General features: G+C 40.7%; 1 protein-coding gene across 11 annotated transcripts in view; it reads left to right on the forward strand.

Moving 5' to 3' along the window:
- The window catches only part of RP1 (RP1 axonemal microtubule associated), a 314,354-nt gene that overhangs the window by 139,009 nt on the left and 150,034 nt on the right, over positions 1-25,311 (forward strand). For all 11 annotated transcript variants that reach the window (XM_039527284.1, XM_039527282.1, XM_039527283.1 and 8 more), the window contains 4 exons: positions 1,766-1,920; positions 7,535-7,593; positions 7,936-7,980; positions 11,819-11,982. In XM_039527284.1, the coding sequence (XP_039383218.1) occupies positions 1,766-1,920; positions 7,535-7,593; positions 7,936-7,980; positions 11,819-11,982 (423 nt within the window). The remainder of the gene's footprint in view (positions 1-1,765; positions 1,921-7,534; positions 7,594-7,935; positions 7,981-11,818; positions 11,983-25,311) is intronic.

Below are 25,311 nucleotides of genomic sequence, written 5' to 3' on the forward strand. Positions count from 1 at the left end.
GATACATTGAGAAACTGCAGGTGGATCTGTGCCAATTTAACAGCATAGAATATAAATCTGCCCCATTAGTAATGCATTAGATATTAAGTACTGCACAAAGGAGTTGAAATTCAGGACATAAAGTTGCCTGAGAGACCTCTTCTGGGTAGGCTGATGAGAGTATCCTGTATTATATTATTTATACAAAAAGACTAAGAGTGAGGAGATTCTATTCTTCACCTCATTTGTTACAGAAGCTGGAAGGTGTGTAGTGAATGAGGCAGGGGACTGCAGGAAAAGAAAGTATCGTCTGCTGGTTCAGGCAGTTGAATACTGCCCTGGAGAACTGGATTCTATCCCTGCCTTTGCCACAGAGTTCCTAACATGATGCTGGGAAAGTCACTTAAACCAAACTTTCACAGGTGGCCACTGTGTTCCTCATTTTCTGGGTACTCAACTTGAGATGCTTCAGCTCTGATTTACTAACTTGCTGAGCACTCCTAGCTGGAACTGAGGTTAATGGGAGCTCTGGACATGTAAAGCGTTATAAAATGATGAGTACTCTGAAAGATCCGGCTCCACGCTTCTCAAATTGAGCACCCAAAATTGGATGACATTTTTGATAATTTTGGCTTTAATCTCTGTGCTTCAACTTCATCATGAAATGGGGATAAGAATACCACTTCACCTCACCTCACCAGGGTATTGTGAACACCAGTTCATTAATCTTTGTAAAGAACTGAGATGCTGCAGTGACTGCATCGCAGAAAAACCCATGAGGAAATGAACAATTCTGTATTTGGTGCAAGGTTTGGTTGTTGTGCAGTAAATAAAGCGGAGGCAGAGGGGAATAAGGAGGATAAAAAGAAATATTGGATAGTTACTCATTCAGTGAGCACTGTCCATCCTTTACACTGAATGAAGCAGGGGAACCTGTGGAAAATATAGTATGTGGTCATATAATTAAAGAATGTCTCATAATACATTTGCACAAGGGGGCTGAACTAAGGTTACATGGACACCCCTAATTCTGGCATTTCCTATCTTTAGAGTGCTTGACTTTACAACCTTAACATGCTCTTAGCGTAGGGTTTTTTTGGATATCTCTGTGTGTGTGTAATACATTTATACTTTTCACCTCTTTCCTTTGAGTTTTTCTGTTAAACTTAGAGAGAGAGAGAGAGTTTGCACAAGCAAACTGTATGCTCTTCATGAGGTAAAAATTAGGCCAACCTGAATCTGTCACCTGATCAGCTGCATGCCTCCATTAAAGCAATCTTCATCAAACTTTTGCACAAGTCTAAATGGATAAGCAGAACAAAGTGGCATGCCAGATTTCAGCTTTTTCAGTATAATGGCATTTAAATAAGGGAAGAACCTCACACGAGGCAAATATGTCCCTTACTAAGAAAATAATGTTACAGTATTGTAAAGTAATCACCCCAAACACTGCTCAAGCATTATTGTAAGGTGTACTGGAGCACTACTTTTGGGGAAGGATCGTAAAGGTAATTTATATGAGGTTTTTGCCATTACTATTACATTCAGATTTTTAGCTTGTTCACTTATTACCTGATACAAAATCCATTGAGTCAATGGAAAGACACTGGATAACTTCGATGGGCTTTGACTCTACCCTGTTGGGAACAATCTGACTCCCATTATATCCAATGGGAATCTTTTCCTTGGCTGTAATAAGAGTTGGATCAATGCCCTTAAAATACTGAGCAGCTTTTAGCCTTTCTTACTGCTGTTATGAAGTAGTGTCTGCACTGTTGTCTTCTAGGTGGATATGTTTGAAATGGAAGCTGTATCTCTTGGAAAACTGCAGAAGGTGCTATTGCACTGTGAGGCCAGTAACAAGGCGCAGTACTGGTACTGTGAGAAAGTAATCATCAGAAAAACTGGGAAGGACTCTGAATATATTTTCAACTGTGAGAGGTAGTATTTACACTACAGCTCTTTTGTTTTTAAACTAGCTTTGTCTTCCCAAATAATCCTTTAAGGCTACATACCCTTTGGATGATACCCATGTGAAACATTTAGCCAACAGATGTGCTCAGTTTGGCTTTTCCAGGACCAGGCAGATAAACTCATATTACTTATCATTCCAGGATTGATTGCTTAATTTAGTGATTGCCAGGTAGTGTGTGCCAAAGACTAACTCTGTACTTCATAATGTTATATGATTGGATTGCGCCAAGTGTACCTCTGTCACATGTGGAGCAATGCTCTAAGATGGTGGGTGAAAATTTCCCATGGAAGAAGGAAAGATAAATTATACAAACAGGTTTTTAAATTAAAGCCTAATTCTCCAGGGGAAATCCACGAGGAGCACAATCCAGAAGTAGCATTTGTTCTTGCTGAAGAGATGACTGAGATGCCAAAAAGGGGAACGTTTTTCTGGTGGTTACCTAATTTAAGCTATTAAATCAGTATAACCTCCCCCACCCACCAGCAAGCAGGGATTACACCAGCATAGCTAAAGTCACTTGAGAAATACCACATCATCCAGCCTTTTTACATTTAACAAGAAAAGAAGAGCTGCGGAAACCAAAAACCTGCTCAGGCCCATACGATAATACTTACACTGCAAATTCTCATACATGTGAATAACTTTGTGAGTAGACCCATTGAAATTAGTGGATTGATAGGAGGTAATGTGCCCCAGTGGGCAGGTCTCTGGACTCAGGGTCAGGACACCTAGTTTGTATTACCAGATCTATTGTTGATTTGGTGTAAATTTGGGCCACGTGCTGAAACTCTCTGTGCCCCAGGTTCACTATCTTTAAAATAGGAATAAAAATAGTTACTCACCTTCGTAAAATGTTTTGAGATTAAGGCAACCCTATAAATTGTTATAATTATTTTTATTAATACTGTCAAGAGTAGGGATTTCTCATGTGAATAAGGGATGCAGGTTTGGGCACATACTAGTTGGTGTTTCATCAATATCTTATACTTGTTCATGAAAAGATACAAACAACTCTCTGACATTAATCAGACAGAACGTTCTATAGAGAAATGAGGCCAGCTGCCTACCTCAAGCAAGAAAGATCAGCTCAGTATCAAATCCGTCCTCCAGTGGGTCACATGGCTCAGACATCATGCATGGCAGGGCACTTCCGTGTATTCATTCTGTGATAATTGGCACCTAGGAGGCTGGTCAGCAGAAAATATTCAGGAGCAGAGGCTGTAAAGGTGAAAAGGAAAAAGAATTTATATCATTCCTGCCTTTTGCGACTGCTATAAAAAGAACACTGCTACTGACGAGAGTTTAAAATAGGGCAGCAGGACCACCAAGGGATGGCTTCTTTATTGGCCAAAGAATCTGCAATACAATGCTCTTCTCAAGGAGGGAAAATGCTTTGTTCCTCAGACATGCTTCTGATATGCTTCATTTTCACTGCCTCATAGCTTTATTTTCATTTTATACTGAAAGACTTGATTTTTTTTCTGGTTTGTAGTATAAGATACCATATTTCTTAATTCTCTCAGTAAATCTGGGAAATGTCGACATTTTTTCTGACTTAATAGAATCCTGACTTTTGATTTTGCACAGGCAAAATCCAGCCATTTTCATGGATTTCAATTAAAATGTTATTTCTGTTTTGGGTTTTTTAAATTATACATCAACATGTTTTCAGCATTTAGGATTACACAATATATCTGTATAACCTGGTTTTAACAGGAGAGCAGCATAAATCAGCCAACAGCCCAGTGTGTGCTGTAGCACTGAAAACTAGAAGGTCAGTTAGTTAATGTATTAAGGTTCTTAGGATCTGGTGCTATGAAATGCCAAGTGCTTCTTTCAAGGTGTAATTGAAGGTGCTCGGCACCTCCTGGGATTGGGCCTGTTAGTGAGCTGGTGGGAAGGTGCCTGCCCTCTGGCCCTGATCTGTGCAACTATGTATGTGCTTGATGTTAAGCACATGCCAAGTGCTTTGCTGATCAGGGCCAGGAAGCTCAGAACCATACAGGATCAAGCCCCAGCAGCCTTACTGAAGTTTTTTTGTTAAAGAATTGCCACTTTGAAGCCTGTTAGCCCACGAAAGCTTATGCCCAAATAAATTTGTTAGCCCCTAAGGTGCCACAAGAACTCCTTGTTTTTGCTGATATAGACTAACATGGTTATTACTCTGAAACCAGAGAAGAGAGAGGACATCAGAATGTGAAAACCAGAAAAGCAACACGTAAATGAATGAGTGTTTACCACTCTCTGTTTTTAGTCAGCAAGGCATAAAACACATCTTTAGAAAATGGTTATATTCTCCGCTTTTAAATCAAAGCTCCTGTTTTCTGAAAATAAAGAGCTGGCTATTTATCAGGGGGTTAATTGACCTTTTCCCTCAGGTGCCACTGTTAATCATTTCTGGTTATTCTCAGCATCTATTCCTGTTGTTGTAGACCTCACTCCTTTTCTTTGTCAGTTTCATGCTATTCCTTGGTGTGAAATTGACATGTGGTGCTTGGAAACAGATAGAATGAGACATCCAGATGCAGCTCTGATTTTCTGGCGGGTAGAGAAGATTTGAGAAATTGAACATTTTCTCTTGTGCTTTCAGCTGAATCATTTTCATTTCCTATGAGGCAAAGATTGTTTTGCACACACCAAGCAGGCATATACTACCTGATAGGTAGCAGAAGTATGACAGATCTGCTGTCAGAATGTGGGAGGAGGAGAACCCCTGCAGTGAGTGCAGGCATCCTGCATACCTCACAGCTGAGCATCAGAGGGGCTTCCTCTACCCTGACACTTAAGGGAGATTTGACATGTGTTGGGAGGCGTATGCACCTGCAACTTTGTGGATACCACTACTAAATCTCACCTCCCCCCATTTGTAACACTGATGACTTGTCGGTAGCCGGGATCAAACTTGGGATCTTTGGGGCTCAATGCATGAGCCTCTTTAGCATGAGCTAGAACAGCATTTTACAAACCGTGGGTCACGACCCACTACTGGGTCACGGCATGTAAGGTGCTGGGTCGCCTTGCTCTGGTCAGCACCACCAACCGGGATGTTAAAAGTCCTGTCGGCAGTGCTGCCCAGAAAAGGGAGGCTAGTGCCTTCCTTTTCTGACACTGCGCTGTGCCCCCGAAGCAGCCAGCAGTGGCTCCGGCTTCTAGGCAGGGGGGCCACGGGGCTCCGCGTGCTGCCCCAGCCCCGAGCACCAGCTCCGCACGTTCCCGGCCAATGGGAGCTGTAGGGGCAGTGCCTGCTGGTGAGAGTCATGTGGAACCACTTACGCGCCTCTGCCTAGGAGCCACTTGTGCGCCTCTGCCTAGGAGCCAGACCTGCTGCTGGCCGCTTCCAGGGTTCAGTGCGGTCCACAGTGCCAGGACAGGTGCCCCAATCTCCTGCCCCAGCCCTGAGCCCCCCAAACCCAGAACCCTCTCCTGCACCCCAAACCCCTCATCCCCAGCTCCACCCCAGAGCCTGCACTCCCAGCCCAGAACCCTGACCCCCTCCTGCACCCCAACCCCCTGCCCCAGCTCAGAGCCCCCTCCCACACCCTGAACCCCTCATTCCCAGCCCCACCCTGCAGCCCTCACCCCCACACCCCAATCCTCTGCCCCAGACCTGAGCCCCTCCCACACCCCAAACCCCTCATCCCCAGCTCTGTTGGGTCACGGGCATCAACAATTTTCTTCAACTGGGTCCCCAGAAAAAATGTTTGAAAACCACTGAGCTAGAAGGCACCGGTCTCTTAGCCAAAACTGTAGCAGGTTAATCAGTCTCTGGCTGGTCTAGCTGCCACTAGAGGGAGACAGAGTGCCACACCAAGCAGGCATGGGTTACACAGTGGCAGTGGTGACTGCAGCTCTGAGGCTGGAACAGTGGAGGAATGCAGGCCAGTGGAGGAAGAGTCCATCCCACTTGACTTTTCTGTCACCGCCTGCCCTGTACTTAGATGCCTTGGTGCTGTGCCGCTGTGGTTCAGACCCAAGATCTCACCCTGGCTCTCACCAGCCTAGTTACTCCTTGCAGGGTGACACCAACACGCTTTCAGTCCCAGGCCTTCCCAAATCCATCCTTCCGAAGTTCTTAATTACCAGACAGTTGGACAAATGCCCTCTGGTTCATCACCCCTCAAGGCATGAACCAGCCCCCCAGACACCAGTTTACTTTGGCGCACACATTCCACACAGTTTGCACATGAGAGACCTGTTTGGGGTAAAGCTAAACAAAAGGCTTAAGTAATAGAAAAGCCACAGATTCAAAGATGAAATAGTAAGAGAGAACAAACATATACAAGTGACCCAGGAAAGAAACATAAAGACACAACCCTTTTCTAATACAAGTTATCTATTGCCTTTGAACAGTTTCCCAGCATACCCCTAGCTGTAATAGAATCCAGCATTTCATGGACAGCACTTGCCAAGTGACTGTCAGAAAACTGTGGAAAAAGCCTTTTACAAGCAGGCTTGTGTCTACTTTTTTTTTCTCTCAGTCCATGATGACTCATGTTTATTCAGAGTGAAGAAATTCCCTTGTACCTGAGAGCCAGGATGTCTCGACAACTTTCCATTAACTCCATTGTCTTTTCCTGGCTAGACAGTGGGTTGTTAATTGGAGCCGGTGTCTTGGAAGGTGCCGTCCGGGCTGTGGTGTGTAGTTGAAATTGTAGTACAGGTTATGAGCACAGTTTTCTATATGCATAAATACATAGATTCATAACCATAGTCTGTATACATCTCTCAGAATGACCATCAAGTTCAGAATGTTCCAGGCTTGCATGAAAGGCCTTACTCAATATGCTTACTGTACAATAATACAGTCTGCAATCAGTTGGTTCAGCTGCTCATTTGTGGGGTTTAAACCTTCTGTCCTCCCCTTGGGCTGTCTGGACCCTGACTGTTACAGCCATTAATGCAAATGAGGAACAGAGCCAATGCTGTGCCCCGGTGTAAAATGGTTGTATATGAGAGTAGGCTAATGGCCGTCTGTCATCCCCTGATTAGGAGTAAGTAAAGTGAATCAATTCCAGCTCGTTTTCTCTAACTTCTAATATGCACCAACTATCTCTGTGGACACTCCCAGCCTGGGGTGTCATGTCATGGGGCTTTCTATAGGCTGGCTTCTCCAAACGGAACAAATACTATATGCACTTCTGGCCCAGGGACTGAGAGTTTACCTTAAGTAAAAATAACTATCTCTTTGAGGAGTAACTATATTAGAGTTATGGGATAGGCAGTGCTTATCCAAACCCTCTTCAAAATAAGACACCTTTGATTTTGATTCAGCTGTTATAGTTGAGGCTGGATCTTATTTTTTCCACACCAGTTCTCTGCTATCTTGAATGTTGTCTTTAGGCCCCAATCCTGCAAAGGTACAGTTTATGTCAGCAAGGGCTCTTAAACCTGCACAGTCCCTTTGTAGGTTCGAGACCTGAATTTGTACTATGTATCAAACTATACTGCACCTGCTCAAGAGACAATTCCCCTGCTACTACACAGGTTTAACATTCAAAATAATCCTCCAATCATTCAGTTACATGCAATGAAGAACAAATTGATTCCAATCTTCTTTCTTATTTGCTTGCTTATGCTCAGGTGGCTTCCATTTATGTCCCAGGGAATAATTCACTCAGAAATCGAGCTCTACCCTGAAGGTAAGGGTTATTGTTACATTATGGAGATGAAATCAATAATTTGTATGGTTTGCTCAGAATCTTTGTGCTGAATTTATACTTAAAATTTAACCTTAACCCTTTTGCAGCTTTCATAGTTCCATTTCCTAGGCAAGTTTTTATATATGTGTGTTTATATTATATTATATTATATTATATTATATTATATTATATTATATTATATTATAATTAGGAGGTGAGAGAGGGAGGATTTGCTTATGCAGGAGCCCAAAGGTTAATATCACACTATCTTTCCCTCCACCTTTTCTTAATGTAACCAGCCAGGTCTATTATTAACTGCACTTCATATTTTATTTTTGGCAGAACTGCAAATAAATCGTCAGCTGAAAATGCAAGATGAAGCAAATGGTAAATCCTGCTGCTGCCTTCTGTATTCTAATCAAGAGTGTCTCTGTTTCAGAACTACCTGCCTTGCACATTTTTTGCCTATTTATTTGCTTTTACATTTTTAATTACAATACACAATTAGACTATTGCAGTAAGCCCTGAACTCTTCATTTTGGTTTAAATGATAAATCACTTCAGCGGTGCTATTTGAAAATTCTTTTCCTTATTCTGTCATTTTTCATGCCAATAATTTTGTGGTCTTTCACTGGTTATCTGGGCATTTATAATTTTCCTAGTAATTAATGATAATCCATCTGAATTTTACTTTTTTTAGTTAATCTTTCCATCATGGCTCTGTGGCATCTGTCACCCAAGGCCATGTATAATTAGCTCTTTCCATTAGTTCTCCATTTTCCAATTCTACCTGCAATTTCTTTCTTGCCCAGATTGACTTTTCTGTCCTGATAAAATTACGTTACATATATCTGAATAACACACAACTTTCCCCCCCGGCTGTAAGGAATACTTTATGCTGTAGCTTGAGCAACAATTTAGAAGATGTCAGGAAAAAGTTTTAAAATGTGTTCATAATTCACTGTAGCAATCAAGATATCCACTGAGACCCAAGTACCTCTTTTCAAGTGGTGTCCCTGAGGCAAATTGTTAATTATAAAATTTGTATCTATTCTGCAAATTATATTCAAATCCACATTTTACTTGTATACATTTTATTTTGAATAACAACTACTTTTTCCTTCATCCTTTATTGCCTTTCTCAGAAAGAACATTTTCTTTGCAGTTACCAGGCTCTGTGCTGGGGCTTGCTTGTTAATACTGCCATAGTTCCACCAATCCAGTTCCTAGTCTTTAGTCAGTTTTAGAAGGAACTCTGTCTAGTTCTTCCTGCGTCCACAGAACTGGACACTACATTGTATCAATTCAGCCAAGTGTGTCTGACCATGCAATATAATCACTGCATATAGAAATGGCCACTTAAGTCTAGAAAAATGATGGGGAGTGGGCTTCTAAGTTTATGATGTATTCAGTTCACGTATTTTCAGTGGACATCACAGGCTTGGGCCTGCAAAGAGCACTCTGAGTTTAGCATTTTGACCCTGATCCAGAACCAGAATGAAGCACCATCTTGCTGGCTGGTAGAGCTGGTTGATAAAAATCTGAGTACCTTTTCTTTCTGTTGAAACTGATATGTTTTGTGGATACTTATTGGCTTTGATGAAAATATCCTCAGTTCTAGGCTATATGAGAAATGAGCCAATCCTAGAATGCCACTAGCCCAGTGGTTAGAGTACTTACCTGGGACTTGGAAGGCCTAGGTTTAAGTTCTTGATTCAGAGCAGGGATTTGAACCTGGACTCCAACATCCCAAGTTAGACTGGGGACTCTATTCTATTGGATGGTCAATTATTTATACACAATGTAACAGCTCCAACAGGAAATATTGAGAGAGAAACCGACTGATTTTATAGCCCATCCCAGTGGTTAGGGCACTTGCTTCCACTTGGGGATTAGAAAGTCTTGAGATCCTTATCCCATACATACACTCCACTGTATCATTCTCCTTGTCTGTCTTTATTACTGTCTTCTCCACTGCCACACGCTCCTTTTACTTCTGCATCTCTTCTTATACCAAACAACAAATCACATTTCAAAACTTTTAGGAGATCAGTGTAAGGAAGATGGGGGCAAACCAAGACCCCCAACATGCCTTTGGGAGAATTCACACCTGGTTGAGATTAGGATTTGGACTTCAGTGATGGCCTCGTACTGCATAACAGTCCAAATTTAAACCTGAATCCAGATATCCCCATCTTTCGAGAGTTTCAGCTCAGGAGGCACAGCTGAACTTCACTGCGTAGGCCCATTTCTACTTGTAAAAGGTTCTTTTAGGGATGTCTCCTCTGCATTTCCCAAAGCTAGGCAGAATGTCCAGACTTGAGAGCACTAATAATGCTACTCCGAGACTGCATTGCCTACCTTAAGGACACAAATTGAGGATCATAACTGCCCCTCATCTCCCACCTTCCCCAAACCTAAGCACAACAATCTCACACTACCTAAGTAGATTTTAGGAGAAAGTTCTGTACTAACATCATACTAACATGATGAGCAGTCTTTAGAATGTAGGAGGAAAGACTTTTGGGACACTATAATTGAGGCAACATAGAAATCCAGGCAAAAAAATATTTTTTTAGCACATTTAAAATTTTGCACCGCAGTGTCTTTCCAGAGAATTTTGGAACTCAGAATTTGAACTGAGGTAGAACATGCTGCATTTTATATCTTGTCAGTAATGTTCTTTATTTGTCATGTTATCTCTTAAGTAACGAGACTCCTTTCTTTGCCAGCCAAATGACCCCAAAGTAACCCGGGCTTTCTGAAAAGTAAAATTACATTGTTGGGAAATAGAAAAGGCAGATTTTCATTTTTAAAAATAGTCTTATACACCGAGTGTTGGAATAGGGAGTCCTTCAGAATCCCCCTTTTCACCTCTTTAATTCTTCTACCTCCAGTATTTTGGGGGTAATCCTTCCTCCAATGGAGGTAAATGTATCTCCTGCCACCTGTAAATGTGGTTCCTTTGCTAGGAAAGTGGGTCTCTAGAAATTGACATGAGGGGAAAATTTTTCAAAGTCACAAAGGGGAGTTAGGCCCAACTCCCATTGCCTTTCAATGGGAAATGGGTCTTTAGCTTCCCTCATGTGCTTGAAAATCCCCCTGCCCCTGAAACTTGCTATATCATTTTCAGTTGGAACCCAGCTCTTACTGGCATGGAAAACAGGAGATCACACTACCTATCCCAACTCCTCTCCCAGGTTGCAGTAGAACCATTGCCCAAAATAAAGCATTTCAGTCTGATTCCTGAGTCTTGACTCATGTGGCAATTAACAAACCCAAGGCTTTTTATTAATAAAACTGCAGTGTATACTGTGGCGTTTATCTACAACAAGTCTGTGGGCTAGGATTTTATTTTGCTTTCTCCAAACTGTTTTGCTTTCTCCAAAATGAATTAAAGTCACTAGGTGGAACCTGTTGCACACACATGGCAAAAAGCACAGTAAAAGAAATGGCAGAGAGCTCATGATTCCTGTTCTCAGATGTAGGAGCACAATTTCTCTTTGTGAATTGATCTTCTTAATGAGATTTGTATTAAGCCGATTGCAGATATTTATATAACATGTATGCAGTGTATTGCAGATGAAATGGCATTATAGTATACAGAGATCAGGGATGTCTTATATCAGTGGCTCACAAAGTTTTCTGGATCTTTCCTTTAACATAGAGATCCACTCACAGATGATCTCAATCCCACACTTTCCCTCTTGCAACTAGAGTGCTTGGTTACATGACGCACTAATATTTGGGCAGGGATAAGGAGACAAGATGAGGATAATTTTGACTTAATTCAAATATTTGTAAAGGTTTTGAAATGTTCTGATACTTTTTGTTCCTATGGAATTTATGGGCAGCAGCCAGGAGGATTGTGATCCAAATCCTGAAGGAAAGGATCCCCCCCCATCCATCACAGATGCTCCAGGTGGGAAATTGCCAGAAATCTTAAGAGAGCAGCCAGTTCTCATGAGATTTCCAGCCTAACTTTGCAGACTTGAGGAGAGGCTGAGATAAGCATCTGAGCTGTTGGATCCTTATCCAAGCTGAACCTGAATTTCCAACATTATTTTGCAATTCAGCCAGCATGTCTCTGAACACCATTGCTTCTCAGGTGCACAATAGTTACAGTCCTCTGGGACTTGGTCATGCATGATTTGCAGTAGGCAGCTCCCCAGCCACATAGCAGTTGCTGTGATAAAAGTGTTTCCATTTTATTTTTACTCTGCAGAAGGAGACTGGAAGATTACTGTAGTCACTGGGGACTTCCAAACAGCTGGCACAACAGCAACAGTGTCCCTTTACGCTTATGGAGAAAACAAGTCTTCTGGTCCTATTATTCTGGGATCTGGGAAGCACCAGCTGTTTAATCCCAACAGTGCACATACATTCAAGGTACAGTTCTGTTTTATATAAACATTGGAGAATTTACTTACAAGACATATTTAAAACGGGTTCACTCAAAAGCGGATAATATTAATAAAGAGGACTCAAGCAATATGTATATAAACTGGTTTTGTTTTTGTTTTGCTGAATTGTTCATGGATGCTGCATGAAAATTCCCTGGCAGAATGGTGGCATTGTATATTTTTGGGGAGAGTCAAGTCAGCATATGCAGGGAAAAGCGCATGAAGCAGAAGATTCTTGGAACTTGCTTCCTGTGGCTCTAGGAACTAGCTCCCTGTGGCTAAAATTCTAATTTTAAATAAGCAGAGTTCACATGCAAGGCAAAAAATCATTTCTTTTTCTTGGATCCATTCTTGATGTCATATTAATAAGGTAGGGCTAAATTACAGCTTGTCCTGCACAGGCTTTGAGGGGAGTAAGAGTCTCTCTCCCCACCCCACACCCGGTACTCCTATATGAGCTAGCTGCACCTTGGGTCCAGGGACACAGAAGTAAGCACTGGTACCCCTTCTTAGTCTCTCCTTGGAGATGGTGATCCGGGAGGAATGGGGAATGGGCAGAGCTTCATGCCAAGCCGCCAGTGAGCCACAGTGATGTGTGTGCTAATTTTCTGCTGGTGAAAGCCAGCAGGCACTGACCACACCCCAGGAGCAATGAGGAAGGAAGGCAAGGAAATTGTGACTCTGAGGGGTGTCTCAGGGACACAGTGCTTCCACAGGGCCTCTCTTTGGGGTGGTGCAGTTACACAGTTACATCAGGGTTGTGCCTAAAATCACCTAGTCCATAGTATGTTACTTAGGTTGCTGTAGAATAAGGCACAGAAAGTGGATGATGGAGAATCACTACCAGTCACATGGCAATAGGTGGTGGTTTCTTTATGAATTATATCTTGTGATTTCCAGTTTGAAGTGCAAAAATTAACTAATGCAGATTCTCCCAGTAGAGTGTTGCACACGGGGCCTGATCCTCCTCTCACTTACACGGATGTAAATCAGTAATAACACCACTGAAGTCAGTGCAGTTACAGTGATGTAAAACTGGCATAAGCGAGGTCAAAATCAGATCCCGAGTGAACATTATGGATGATATTCATGTCTATCTGAAGGCAGAATTTAACCCTTCCTGTACCCGTCACTCAGAACAAGTGAACAGGTTCAGTTAAATTAAAATATCATCTTGAATATTTACCCGCCCTTAAATGAAACCTGTCTGAAGTTTTGTAACAGTTTGGTTAATGCCATTTGCTAACAGCTTGTTACCTACCTACTCAGTCTGTTGGAGGGTAGTGACCAGCTCATTAACCTATTTTCCTCTTCCTCGTAAGGAATGCAGTGCTGCTCCCTCCAGGTGGATTTCCTGTTCAGGGCTCACCCTGTTCCTCCATGCAGTGCAGCAAGACCTGGTACCTGGACCACTAGGCCTGCTGGTCTGTTCTCAGCAGAACCAGATTCCCAGTTAAACAAAGGGTATAAAAATTACGCCCATTTTAGGACTCAAGTGGTGTAGAGGGAGGTTTGTGTAAGTGAGAATCAGGCCTTTTAAACTTTAGTGACCCTTGGGGAAGCTTCTGCTTGACGTACAACCCAGAATTCATCAAAAAAAGCAAAACCTGCAGGCTGGTCAGATCCGTCCCACCTTCTCATGAGAACCGCTCTTCTCAAGTTCAGCTGCTACTGACAGATGATGGTGATGATAATCAGAGAGCAGATAAATGTAAGCAGCATCCCTTTCCCTAAACGGACTTCTTTCATAATCTTAAATGATGGATTTAATAAGATCATTGATTTATTTTTAATAATCTACAAGGCAGAAAATCATGCTCTCCAAAAACGTGTTAGTATTTTTCAGGTTTTTTTTTTTTTCTAATCCAGGGACATTTATTTCTCTGGAATGGAAACTATTCACCAGCCTGAACGAAAAATTGCAGGCGGTGATTGTACATTCTTTCAAATAAAAAAGAACATGAATTTGGCTCCATAAATTTTTGTCATAAGAAACATCTTCGAATTGTACACCAAGCTTTTTACAAAACATCAATGTTAAGATGATTTTACCATGTTCTATCACATTCTCAACCATTTATACAGAATACGCCATATCAAATGCTACATCAGTTTAAGACATTTTAAACATTAGTATTAAAAAGATACAAAGGCAGGTTGGTTTTCATTGGGTTTTTTTAAGACATTGGAGTTCTCTTTTGCTTGTTTTCCTAAGGAAATTGCTAAAAAAAAATATAACAACTTAGTTCATAGGGACAAGATGGGTTAAAAATCCAGCTTTGGTTGCTTGGCAGCCTTTTGAGCTCGTACCTCTGTTGCTTCCATGCATCCACCTATCGTGCTGTATTCTAAGAACATCCTATAATAATTTAGTATCAGTTAATAGCACAAAAAGCTGTGGAGTTGTTGGAAAGTAGGATGTTACCTACTGCTATTTCTTACACATCGGTTGTTTCATCCAATAAATATCTTTGAGGGAATCCTGGCCTCACTGTAGTCAATGACAAACTCCTCTTGACTTCTGAAAGGCAGGATTTCATCCCTCATTTAGGAATCTGCTATATGTGGTCTCTGAAGGCCATTTAACTTGCATCTGAACGTATATAGCATTGATATCTGTTTTGGGGTTGTAGTGGGGCTTTTGTTTTTGTTTTTTGTTTTTATAAACCGTGTTACTGATTTTTACAGAAAACCATCAGAATGTATCATTAAATGTAATGGAAAAAACAGAATACACACATGTCCTGCAGAAGGACAATAAAATACCCTCCATTTTCTAATGTCCCTTAGTCACAATTGCTGCCACAAGTCCCACAAAAAGAGAATGAGATAAAATAAAAAAGCTGAGCCAGACTCCAAAGTAGGAAAGAACAATCCTCACGAAAATCAAGATTATAATAAGCTCACAGATAGCAATGTTAACTTCATATACATTAGTGTAGTTTGTGAAGTATCTGAACATTCTCTCTAAAGCCAACACAGCAAGTATTCAAGAACATCAAAGAAAGCAAACATGGGGTGGGTGTGTGTGTGTGTGAAGGGGATTAAAGTCCAAAGGTAACTAAAATCAAAATCTTTTCTGAGAAATCTGTAACCAAGACTTTATTGATTTATGTGGGGCCTAATTGTGATGTCACTTATACAGATTTTACACAGTGGGCCAGCTCCACTTATTTCTGATTCACACTGGCGTAAGTGAGTAGAACAGTTCATGAATATTTTTGAGATTTAGAGTTTTCGTCCTGACTCAAGATGGGAAGAAATTTTGAACTCTAGAAAATATTCCTGGGACAGGGAAAATATTTCCTGCCTGGCTCTATAAGTGAGATCAAAATCATCTTGTGGGTGTGTATTGCACTTTACAGGTGTAAAGTATGGCAAGGATCTTTCGCTAAGGTATTAACAATTTAATTGCAACAGAAGAAATTTAGTGGAGATAGTTTATTGTCTTGTGATGGGGAACATCTTTGTTTCTGGCTGGAGTCTAAGGTTCTGGGCTCACAGAGTAGCTGTTTGCTGGCTGCACCACATTGGAGGTAGCTTTCTAGTGCTTTTCTTTCCAAGCATAAGCCGATGGGAAGATTTACTGTTGCAATATCTGCCCTACCTGGTATGCTCATTCTACAAGAATAGGTTTTCCCTGAGTGGTTCTGATAATTTCCCCATGGGCTGAAAGAGGCTATACTACTACTTGAGGATGGTTTTCTGCTTTTGGCATTACTCATGCATGATTTTCAGTGAATAATTATTCTGTGGAGAATCACATTTTCCTCTAATAAAGAATGTTGCTCTGCCAAGGGGTTAGAGTTTGTTTCAAAATTTTAATCTGGTTTCCCCTGTTTACTTCTGCTGCCTCCACAGTATCCAGACTGTTTTCCAAAATACTGATCCTAGCAATGTCTTGAGCAACTAAACTTTTATTGTATTGTAAATTATATTTAAGAGCTAGCCCTATGATACATAATGATGCTTCCTCATATTCTGCTTGAAAAAATCCTCTCTCTGTGATTTCTTCTAGTGTTTGATTATGGCACACTATCTCTTTCCCACTTCCAAAGAGAAATGGCCAGAGGAACGTTAGCTATTACCTTTGTTACAAGTTAGCTATAATCTCCAAGGCATTATTACTTCACTGTGGAACGAGCACACAGACTTGGAGCCAGATTCTTCCACCCTTAGCAATGTTGACTTCAGTGGAGCAGCACTGTTTTACATCAGCTGAGATTCTAGCCCAGTAGGTCTGCTCGCAGAGTAAGGTTACTAACTGTGGCAGAATCTGGCTCCTGCTTACTAAGGGTTTCCCCAGGCCTCTTCTGTCAGCATATTAGACTGCAAGCTCTTTGGGGCAGCATTAGCCTTTATGGTGCTGGGCACAGTATTAAAATAATAATTAAGAGAAAGATTAATATGAATAAGAATGCATGAACTCTGATGACTTAAAATCTGTGGCTTTGTATTTCACAATTAGGGACCCTGTTTATAACAAGCCCAGCTGAATCCCCTTATCCAAAAACTTCCAATTTTGTGGAGAGAACTGAGAAATGTGGATCAAATCCTTATCTGAATTTTGTGGCATGGGCCCCCTCTGTAACGGACAGCACTAGTTAGAGTCCTTTGATTTTCTCTGAAGTGCCTGTTTGAAATACTGTCACAGTCTATTGTGGCAAAGTGCCTGATTTTAGAAATAAGCACAAATCCGTTGTGGGGCCTTTCCCAATACTTGCAAAAACACTTGATCATAAAATGTAATGAATATATTGTTAGTGTGAAGGTATTGTAGCAAAGTATTAAAAGCTGTCTTTTCCCTTCCAATTATTAGTGATTTATTGGTAAATGATACTATTCTTTCCATAAAGTGCACATTATATTTTATTGCACTGTGCACTGAATTTATAGTGCTATATTTATTTGTTAAGTTTTCATTCTGTTTAAGTATATTCCTATGGGGCTGATTCAAAAGAGAAAGGACTCAATCGGCCATTAGTACATCGGATCTAAGGATATGTCTGCATTGGGGAAAAAAAAGATTAAAAATAGCAGTGAAAATATGGCAACTTGGCTTTTAACTAAGGTTAGCAGCTTGAGTTAACCCCTTGGTTCTCTAACCAGCTAGCTGAGTATTCCTCCAGAATGGGGCAATTCCCAAAATGACATCAATCCAATATACTAGCTCTATTCCACACACTTCCAAGCACTCAGGGACAGCAGACAGGCTATCCCTGGTTGCCAAAATGACACTTTAGGTCCCAGGACAGTTGGATACAACTTAGGGCATCCCTGAGGCTCTAACAAATCTAGCCAGCTGAAATATATCCCCAGCCAAGATCAGGGGATGTAAAGGTGGCATAAAGCTACCTCCTCTAATTCATGGCTTCATAAATTCCAAGGCTGGAAGGGGTTATTGTGATCATCTAGTCTGACCACCTGTATAAAAGAGGCCATAGAACTTCCCTGAAAAAATGCCTAGAGCGGATCTTTTAGACAAACATCCAGTCTTGATTTTAAAATGGCCAGTGATGGAGAATCCACCACAACCCTTGGTAAATTGTTCTGCTGGTTAATTACCCACTCTGTTAAAAATTATGCCTTATTTACCTGAATGTATCTAGCCTCAATTTCCAGCCATTGGATCATGTTATACCGTTCTCTACTAGACTGAAGAGCCCATTTTCAAATATTTGTTCCCCAAGTGGGCTCTTATTGACTGTAATCATGTCACTCCCCAACTTTCTTTGTTAAGCTAAATAGATTGAGCTTCTTGAGTCTCTCACTATTATGCATGTTTTCTAATCCTCTGATCATCCCTCTAGTTCTTCTGAACTCTCTCCAATTTATCAACATCCTTCTTGAATTGTGAGCACCAGAACTGGACACAGTACTCCAGCAGCAGTGACACCACTGCCAAATACAGAGGTAGAATAACGTCTTTCCTTCTTCTCAAGATTCTCCTGTGTCACATTAGCCCTTTTGGCCACAGCGTTACACTGGGAGCTCATGTTCAGCTTATTATCCACCACAATCCCTAACTCTTTTTCAGAGTCACTGCTTCCCAGGATAGAGTCCTCCATACTGTAAATATAGCCTACAGTCTTTGTTCATAATGTATACATTTACATTTAGCCATATTAAAATGCATCTTGTTTGTCTGTGCCCAGCTTACCAAGTGATCTGGATTGCTTTGTATCAGTGACCTCTCTTCATTATTTACCACTCCCTCAATTTTTGTGTCATCCACAGACTTTATCAGTGATGATTTTATATTTTCTTCTAGGTCATTGATAAAAATGTTAACAAGCAAGGGGCCAAAAACGGATCCTTGCGGGACCCCACTAGAAACATACCTTCTCAATGATGGTTCCCCATTTACAATGATATTTTGAGATAGTTAGCTAGCTTTTAATGAATTTGGTGTGTGCCATGTTAATTTTATATTGTTTGAATTTTTTAATAAAAAGTACCAAGTTAAACGTCTTATAGAAGTCGAATACATCAACACTCTTACCTTTATAGCCAAACTCGTAATCTCATTTAAAAAAAACATATCAAGTTAGTTTGACAGGATCTATTTTCCATAAATCCATGTTGATTTGCATTAATTATATTACCTTCCTTTAATTCTTTATTAACTGAATCCCATATCAGCTGCTCCATTATCTTGCCCAGGATCGATATCAGACTCACATATCTATAACTACCAGGTCATTCAATTTACCCTTTTTAAATATTGGCAATACATTAGCTTTCTTCCACTCTTCTGGAACTTCCCTAGTGTTCCAGGACTTAATAAAAAAAAAACATTAATAGTCCAGTGAGCTCCTCAGATAGCTCTTTTAAAACTCAAGGACGTCCTGATTTTAAAATGTCTATCTTTGATAGCTTCCATTTAACATCTTCCTGAGATGCTAGTGGAATGGAAAGAGTGTTATCATATGATATGATTATATCATCTGTTCTTTTTTCAAACAAAGAACAGAAATATTTTTTTAACATTTCTATTTTTTCTACATTATTATTGATAATTCTATCCTTTCATCTATTAATGGAGCAATACTATTGTTAGGTTTCTTTTTGTTCCTAATATACTTAAAACCAACTTCTTATTGTCCTGAACTCTGCTGGCCTTAGATTTCTCCTTGCTTCCCTTATCAATTTTCTACAATTCCTAACTTCTGATTTATTACAATCTAATTCCTTTCCCTTCCATTTGTTATATATTATTATTTTTATTTTTTCTAGCTGCCTTCACTTCCCCTCTACAATTTTTTTTTAACCAATATGGCCTTCTTTCTAGATTGTAGGATTGTGGCTTTTGAGGCATCTAGGAAAGTGTTCTTAAACAATTTCCAATTATCATTTACATTTTTCTGATGAAATTCTTGCTCCCAGCTGATTTGGCTCCTAATCATTTTCAGCTTTATGAAATTGGCCCTTTTATAGCACCAATTATATATACCACTGGGCTGGACTTTATACTATTTGCACATTATAAATGTGATAAAGCCATGATCACTCGTACTTAAGCTATCATTAATTCTTAGTTCTGTGATCTGTTCCTCTTTATTTGTCAAGACAAGCTCTAATAAAGAATTCCCCCTTGTTGGATGCAATGCCTTTTGTTAGGAAATTATCTATAATATTTAGAAATTCCAAGGATGTTTTAGTACTGGCAGCATGAGACCTTCAGTATATGTCACTCATATTGAAGTGCCCCATAATCACACAGCTTTTCCCCCCTATACATTATAGATATCGGTGCATAAAGAGCCAGTCATTCTGTTCCCTAGTGTCATTTGGTGGTTTGTAGCAGACCCCAACTAATACCTCATGCAACAGGGTAGCTGTCCCATTCAATGAAACTGGACTCAGCTCTCCTGTTCCAGTCCAGGAGCTCCCAGTTGGGCCAGTTAAGAGGGCAGAGCAGCACCTAGGGGTTATAAGAGACCTAGTGAGAAAGAGACGTAAGGAGTCAGAGCAGACTGAGTCAGACAGGAGAAGGGCAGGAAAAGAGAACTGCCAGAGATGGAAGGTTTTTCCTGGGAGAGGTCTGAAGGCAGGAGAAGCAGCAGAGGGACTTAACCACTGGCACCTCCTAACATGGAGTTACTGGGGACCCAAGAGGGAAACTGAGACAAGGGGCCACTTGCAGACCCTGAGACCACAAGGGGGCACCTGGAAGAAGGCCACTTTATTTGTTAGGACATTGATCCGTAAGCATTCAAGATAATTTTCTGAGTTATCAGTGACTTGGAAACAAGTAATGCCATTTTCAACATGGAGTGCCACTCCCCCTTCCCTTTTGCCTGCTCAGTCTTTCCTAAAACCATTGATTTTAACATTCCACTTATGCAAATCATCCCCCCAGGTTTCCGTAATACCAACTAGATTGAATTTATGCTCATAAATGAGCAATTCCATTTCTTCTTGTTTGTTACCCTGGCTCCTAACACTGGTGCATAGACAATTAAAGAATTTCTTCTTTTCATGTCCTTTGGTTGCTTGATTAATTTTGCTCTCAACATCTTGATTTAGTTTTAAATGAGTTGAGTCCTGGACCAAGCATAGTTTAATCAGTTCCAAGAATCAGACCCACAGAGAGAACAGCATTAAGAAGATCTCATCTAAACCTCTCCTATGAGGTCTCTGGAGAAAAAGAAAACTTAATTTATCCTCAGTACATGAGGTGACTGAATATAGGTGGGGAAACACAGTCAACCACGCTCCATCATGAAACACTGTTGTGCTTCAGTTTCTCCTGTAGAATAGTTCCCTGACTGGGGTTTTAGCCTTCCCTTGTTAGTGTGGTAACTTGTAAATGCTTGATTTCAAGTTTTGCTCCCCAGCCAGACCTCTGTGGCAACTAAACAATCTTCCTGCCTCTTGCTAGATCACAACTTTTTCCTCAGGCTCAGTAGTTGTTTCAGGCACCTCCCTGGACAGTTCATTTCCAATCCTCTCCAGGCTCTCTGACTCTGTGGTCTCCTTTTCAAGGCCCAGTCAGTCCTTTTTCTGTCTGTGCAGAGGTTCAGGTGGCACTGAAGGGGAACCAAGGGCTTCCCTGTCCTCAGGGTGCCAGCCCAGAAACCCAAAGGATGCAATGGTTGTCTACAGCTTTTGTATCACTTTTCCCTAGCTGACTTTCTATTCCACTCTATTCTGATACTGCTCCATCACTGTAATATCTGAGTGCTTTCCAGTAGTGTGTTAAGTGACATTACTAACATCTGTCATGTGTGGTTTGTTCTCTCTATCATTCTCTCTCTGGAGAAGAATTGCATGTGCAGTGTTTACATTTGGTAGGATTGTTTATTTAAATGTACATGCTGCTATCTCTTATATTAGAGAAGGCAAGATTGAAGGAGTGCACCTTGTCCTTGGAATGGAAGGTGGTGAGGTTTTGTGAGGGGCCTTAGTTCTCATGGGAGTTCATTCCACAGTCTTGGACCAGAACCTGAGAAAGCTCATAGACTTTAAGGGCAGAAGGAAACATCATGATCATCTAGTCCAGGGGTAGGCAACCTATGGCACACGTGTCGCCTTCGGCACGCAAGCTGATTTTCAGTGGCACTCTCACTGCCCTGGTCCTGGCCACCAGTCCGGGGCCTCTGCATTTTAATTTAATTTTAAATGAAGCTTCTTAAACATTTTTAAAAACCTTATTTACTTTACATACAACAATAGTTTAGTTATATATTATAGACTTATATAAAGAGACCTTCTAAAAATGTTAAAATGTATTACTGGCACACGAAACCTTAAATTAGAGTGAATAAATGAAGACTCGGCACACCGCTTCTGAAAGGTTGCCGACCCCTGATCTAGTCTGATCTCCTGCATGTTGCAGGCCATAGGTCCTCACCCACCCACTCTTGTAATAGATCCCTAACCTCTGGCTGAGTTACTGAAGTCATCAAATCATCATTTAAAGACTTCAGGTTACAGAGAATTTGCCATTTACACTACTTTAAATCTGCAAGTGACCCATGCCCTATGCTGCAGAGGAAGGCAAACAAACAAACAAAAACAATCCAGAGTGTCTGCCAGTCTGACCTAGGGGAAAATTCCTTCCTGATCCCAAATATGATGATCAGTTAAACCCTGAGCATGTGGGCGAGACCTACCAGCCAGACACCTGGGAAAGAATTCTCTCTAATAACCCTGAGCCCTCCACCTCTAGTGTCCCATCACCAGCCTTTGGAGGTATTGCTGCTAGAAATTGCAGATCAGCTACATGCCATCGTAGGCAGTTGCATCATACCATCTCTTCCATAGACTTCTCAAGCTCAGTTTTGAAGCCAGTTTTTTGCCCCCACTGCTCTCCTTGTAAAGCTGTTCCAGAACTTCACTCCTCCGGTGGTTAGAAACCGTCATTTAATTTCAAACCTAAACTTGTTGATGGCCAGTATATATCCATTTGTTCTTGGGTCCACATTGGTGCTTAACTTTAATAACTCCTCTACTTTTCTGGTATTTATCCCTCTGATGTATTTCTAGAGAGCAATCATATCTCCCCTCTGTCTTCTTTTGGTAAGGTTAAACAAGTCAAGCTCTTTGACTCTCCTCTCATAAGTTAGGTTTTCCATTCAATTCCATCACCCTCGTTGCCCTTCTCTGCACCTGTTCCAGTTTGAATGAATCTTTCTTAAACATGAGAATTGCACATACTATTCCAGATGAGGTCTCATCGGTACCTTGTATAATTGTACTAACACTTCTCTATCTCTATTGGAAATACCTTGCCTCATGCATCCTAGGACTACATTAGCCTTTTTCACGGCCACATCACATTGGTGGATCATAGTCATCCTGTGATCAACCAATATACCCAGGTCTTTCTCCTCCTCTGTCATTTCCACTGATAAGTCCCCAGCTTATAGCAAAAATTCTTGTCGTTAGTCCCCAAGTGCATGACCTTGCACTTTTACATTTCATCCCATTTCTATTACTCCAGTTTTCAAAGTTGTCCAGATCTGCTTATATGATATTCTGGTCCTCTTCCATATTAGCAATAGCTTCTAAATTTGTGTCATCCACAAGTTTTAGTAGCACACTCCCACTTTTTATGCCAAGGTCATTAATAAAAATATTAAAATAAGATTAGTCCTAAAACCAATCCCAGAGGAAGTTCACTGACTGATTAAGCTCAGAACTTTGTTGAGGGTTATGTTGTGTTCTTCCATCAATGACCCATATATCAAAATATCATCTATGAAAACTAAACTCTATTTGTGTTCATTAACAGCTCTCCCATCTTTCTTTGGAAAATTTCAGGCACACTGGTAATTCCAAAAGGTAATCTTTGAAAGCAAAATCTTCCAAAAGGTGTGATAAATGTAGTCAGTTTAGCAGTCTCTTTGGTGCCAGAATGCTCTCGAGGCATCCAGCATGGAGTATACTGTAGCTCCTTTCGTGTTGGGAAGGAATTTATCCAGTGTTGGGAGGATATATTTTTCTCTCACGGCTGTTTCATTAGGCCTTTTAAGATTGATACAGGTTTGTATTTTTCCATTTTTCATTATAACCAGAACCATGTTGTTGGCTCAGAGATTTTCTCAATTATGCCAATAATTGGCATAATCTGTTCCTTTCTCTTTTACTAGGCATCCACTTTATGAAGCAAAGGGATAGGAATCCTGAGAGTTATATTGCCTGTTAAGGTTATTTGTATTGTATTTGTATTATTTGTAGGGTTATTAAAAAGTCCAGTATCACCAAATATTCCATTTGATTTCTTCCACTATTCTCAGTAGGCTAATAATGGCTATTACTCTGTGGCTGAGAATGTTGGTGGACTTTGATCCTTTGATCACATATACTCTGAATGCAAAGCTTTTGTCTTTGTAATTAGTGCCTGTGGTGAACTGGCCCATGCAGTTCAGAATACTTCCGTAGATAGTTGGGACTGTGTCAAGTGACTTCAGCTCTGGGAGGCATTGAAGATAATTATATGTCAGTTCTGATATGACTCAGCTCCTGAATCAATTTTAAAGTCAATAGGCTTTCCATGAATATTCAGTTTAACTCTCCGGCAGGCTCTCCTTCATCCCATATAATAGATCCCAGAAACAATGGTTCTTGATTATCTGCAGTAATAAGTACCCTGACTGCCTTAGTGCGGCAAATAGCAAAATGTCCATATTTTGTGCATTTACTACTTCTTGCACCTTTGGCTCAACACTCATCTCTTGGACTATGAATTTTTCCACTTCTTGTGTATTTAGTCTGAAAGGTTTTGCAGTTAGCCTGGGATTTGTCCCTCAATGCCTCAGGGGTTTTATTATAATTACTTTTAGCAATCATCCTATGTCTGTTTACTACTTCTAAACTAGTTTCTGTTTTTTAAGGTTTTTCAAGTTGCTCTGATCTTTTCTTTTGCTGCTTTAGTAGCTCAGTCTGCTTTGTTATCTGGGTTGCTGAGTGTTGGGTTAAACCTGTCTTTAATTTTAGCTACTTTGAAATACTTTTGTCTGTAAACCCATTAACCAGTATCTCTCATATTTTCAAATTTTATAGTCCCCAATCACAGTTCTTATAAAAGCTTCAACAGATTCCCCTGGTTCTTGAATTCTTTGTGAAAACATGCCCTTTCATAAACCACATTTCTCTGACATATGAAATATGTATCAAAAATAGCCAGAACTCTTCCACAGTCATCATTGTGATTGTTGTCGGTAAAGGCAAAGGATTTAAAGATATGCCCTACCTGCTTCCCCATAGCATGAAAATTAAATACAATACCTGTATTTCTCCAGTTTCCTAATGGAGTTTCAACAGAAATGCAAAATGCTGCTTCCAGTGTGTCCATTCTGAAAGTCTGTCAAAGTGAAGGTCTCTGGAGCATTGAAGAGGGGCACGTTGATGAGATTGATCCTACAACCTTTATTGCTTTTTTCTTTTCTTTGGTTTGCAACCTTTGTTACTGTCCCCTTCTGTTTCTGTTCTCCTCTGGCACTAGTTAGGCTACCTTTACTTCTGACACCACGTCATGCACTCCTTGTGCATGGTAGATTGCAGGGCTGCTACTAGCAGGTCAGCCTTCTGTACCAGATTTGGACTGGCTACAGAGCTTCCATCGTGGAGAGAGATACAAGAGATGTGTTGTCTTTAAGATACTTTAATGCACTTACAGGTATGACTGTTAACCAGTTCAGGTAAGGTATGTTACACATGTTATAATACAGTTTAGCATTCCATTGCAGAGTGGAAGGCAGTTTTGAAGTACTTGTGATAGCCTTTGTTGCTGAGGAAATGCACAGCAGTGTTCAGTGATAGCTGGAGTTTCCTAAGGGCTGATGGCTTCATGTCCAGATATATTGCA

This window comes from Mauremys reevesii, linkage group 2, assembly GCF_016161935.1.
Source record: "Mauremys reevesii isolate NIE-2019 linkage group 2, ASM1616193v1, whole genome shotgun sequence".
In the NCBI taxonomy this organism is placed as follows: Eukaryota; Metazoa; Chordata; order Testudines; family Geoemydidae; genus Mauremys; species Mauremys reevesii.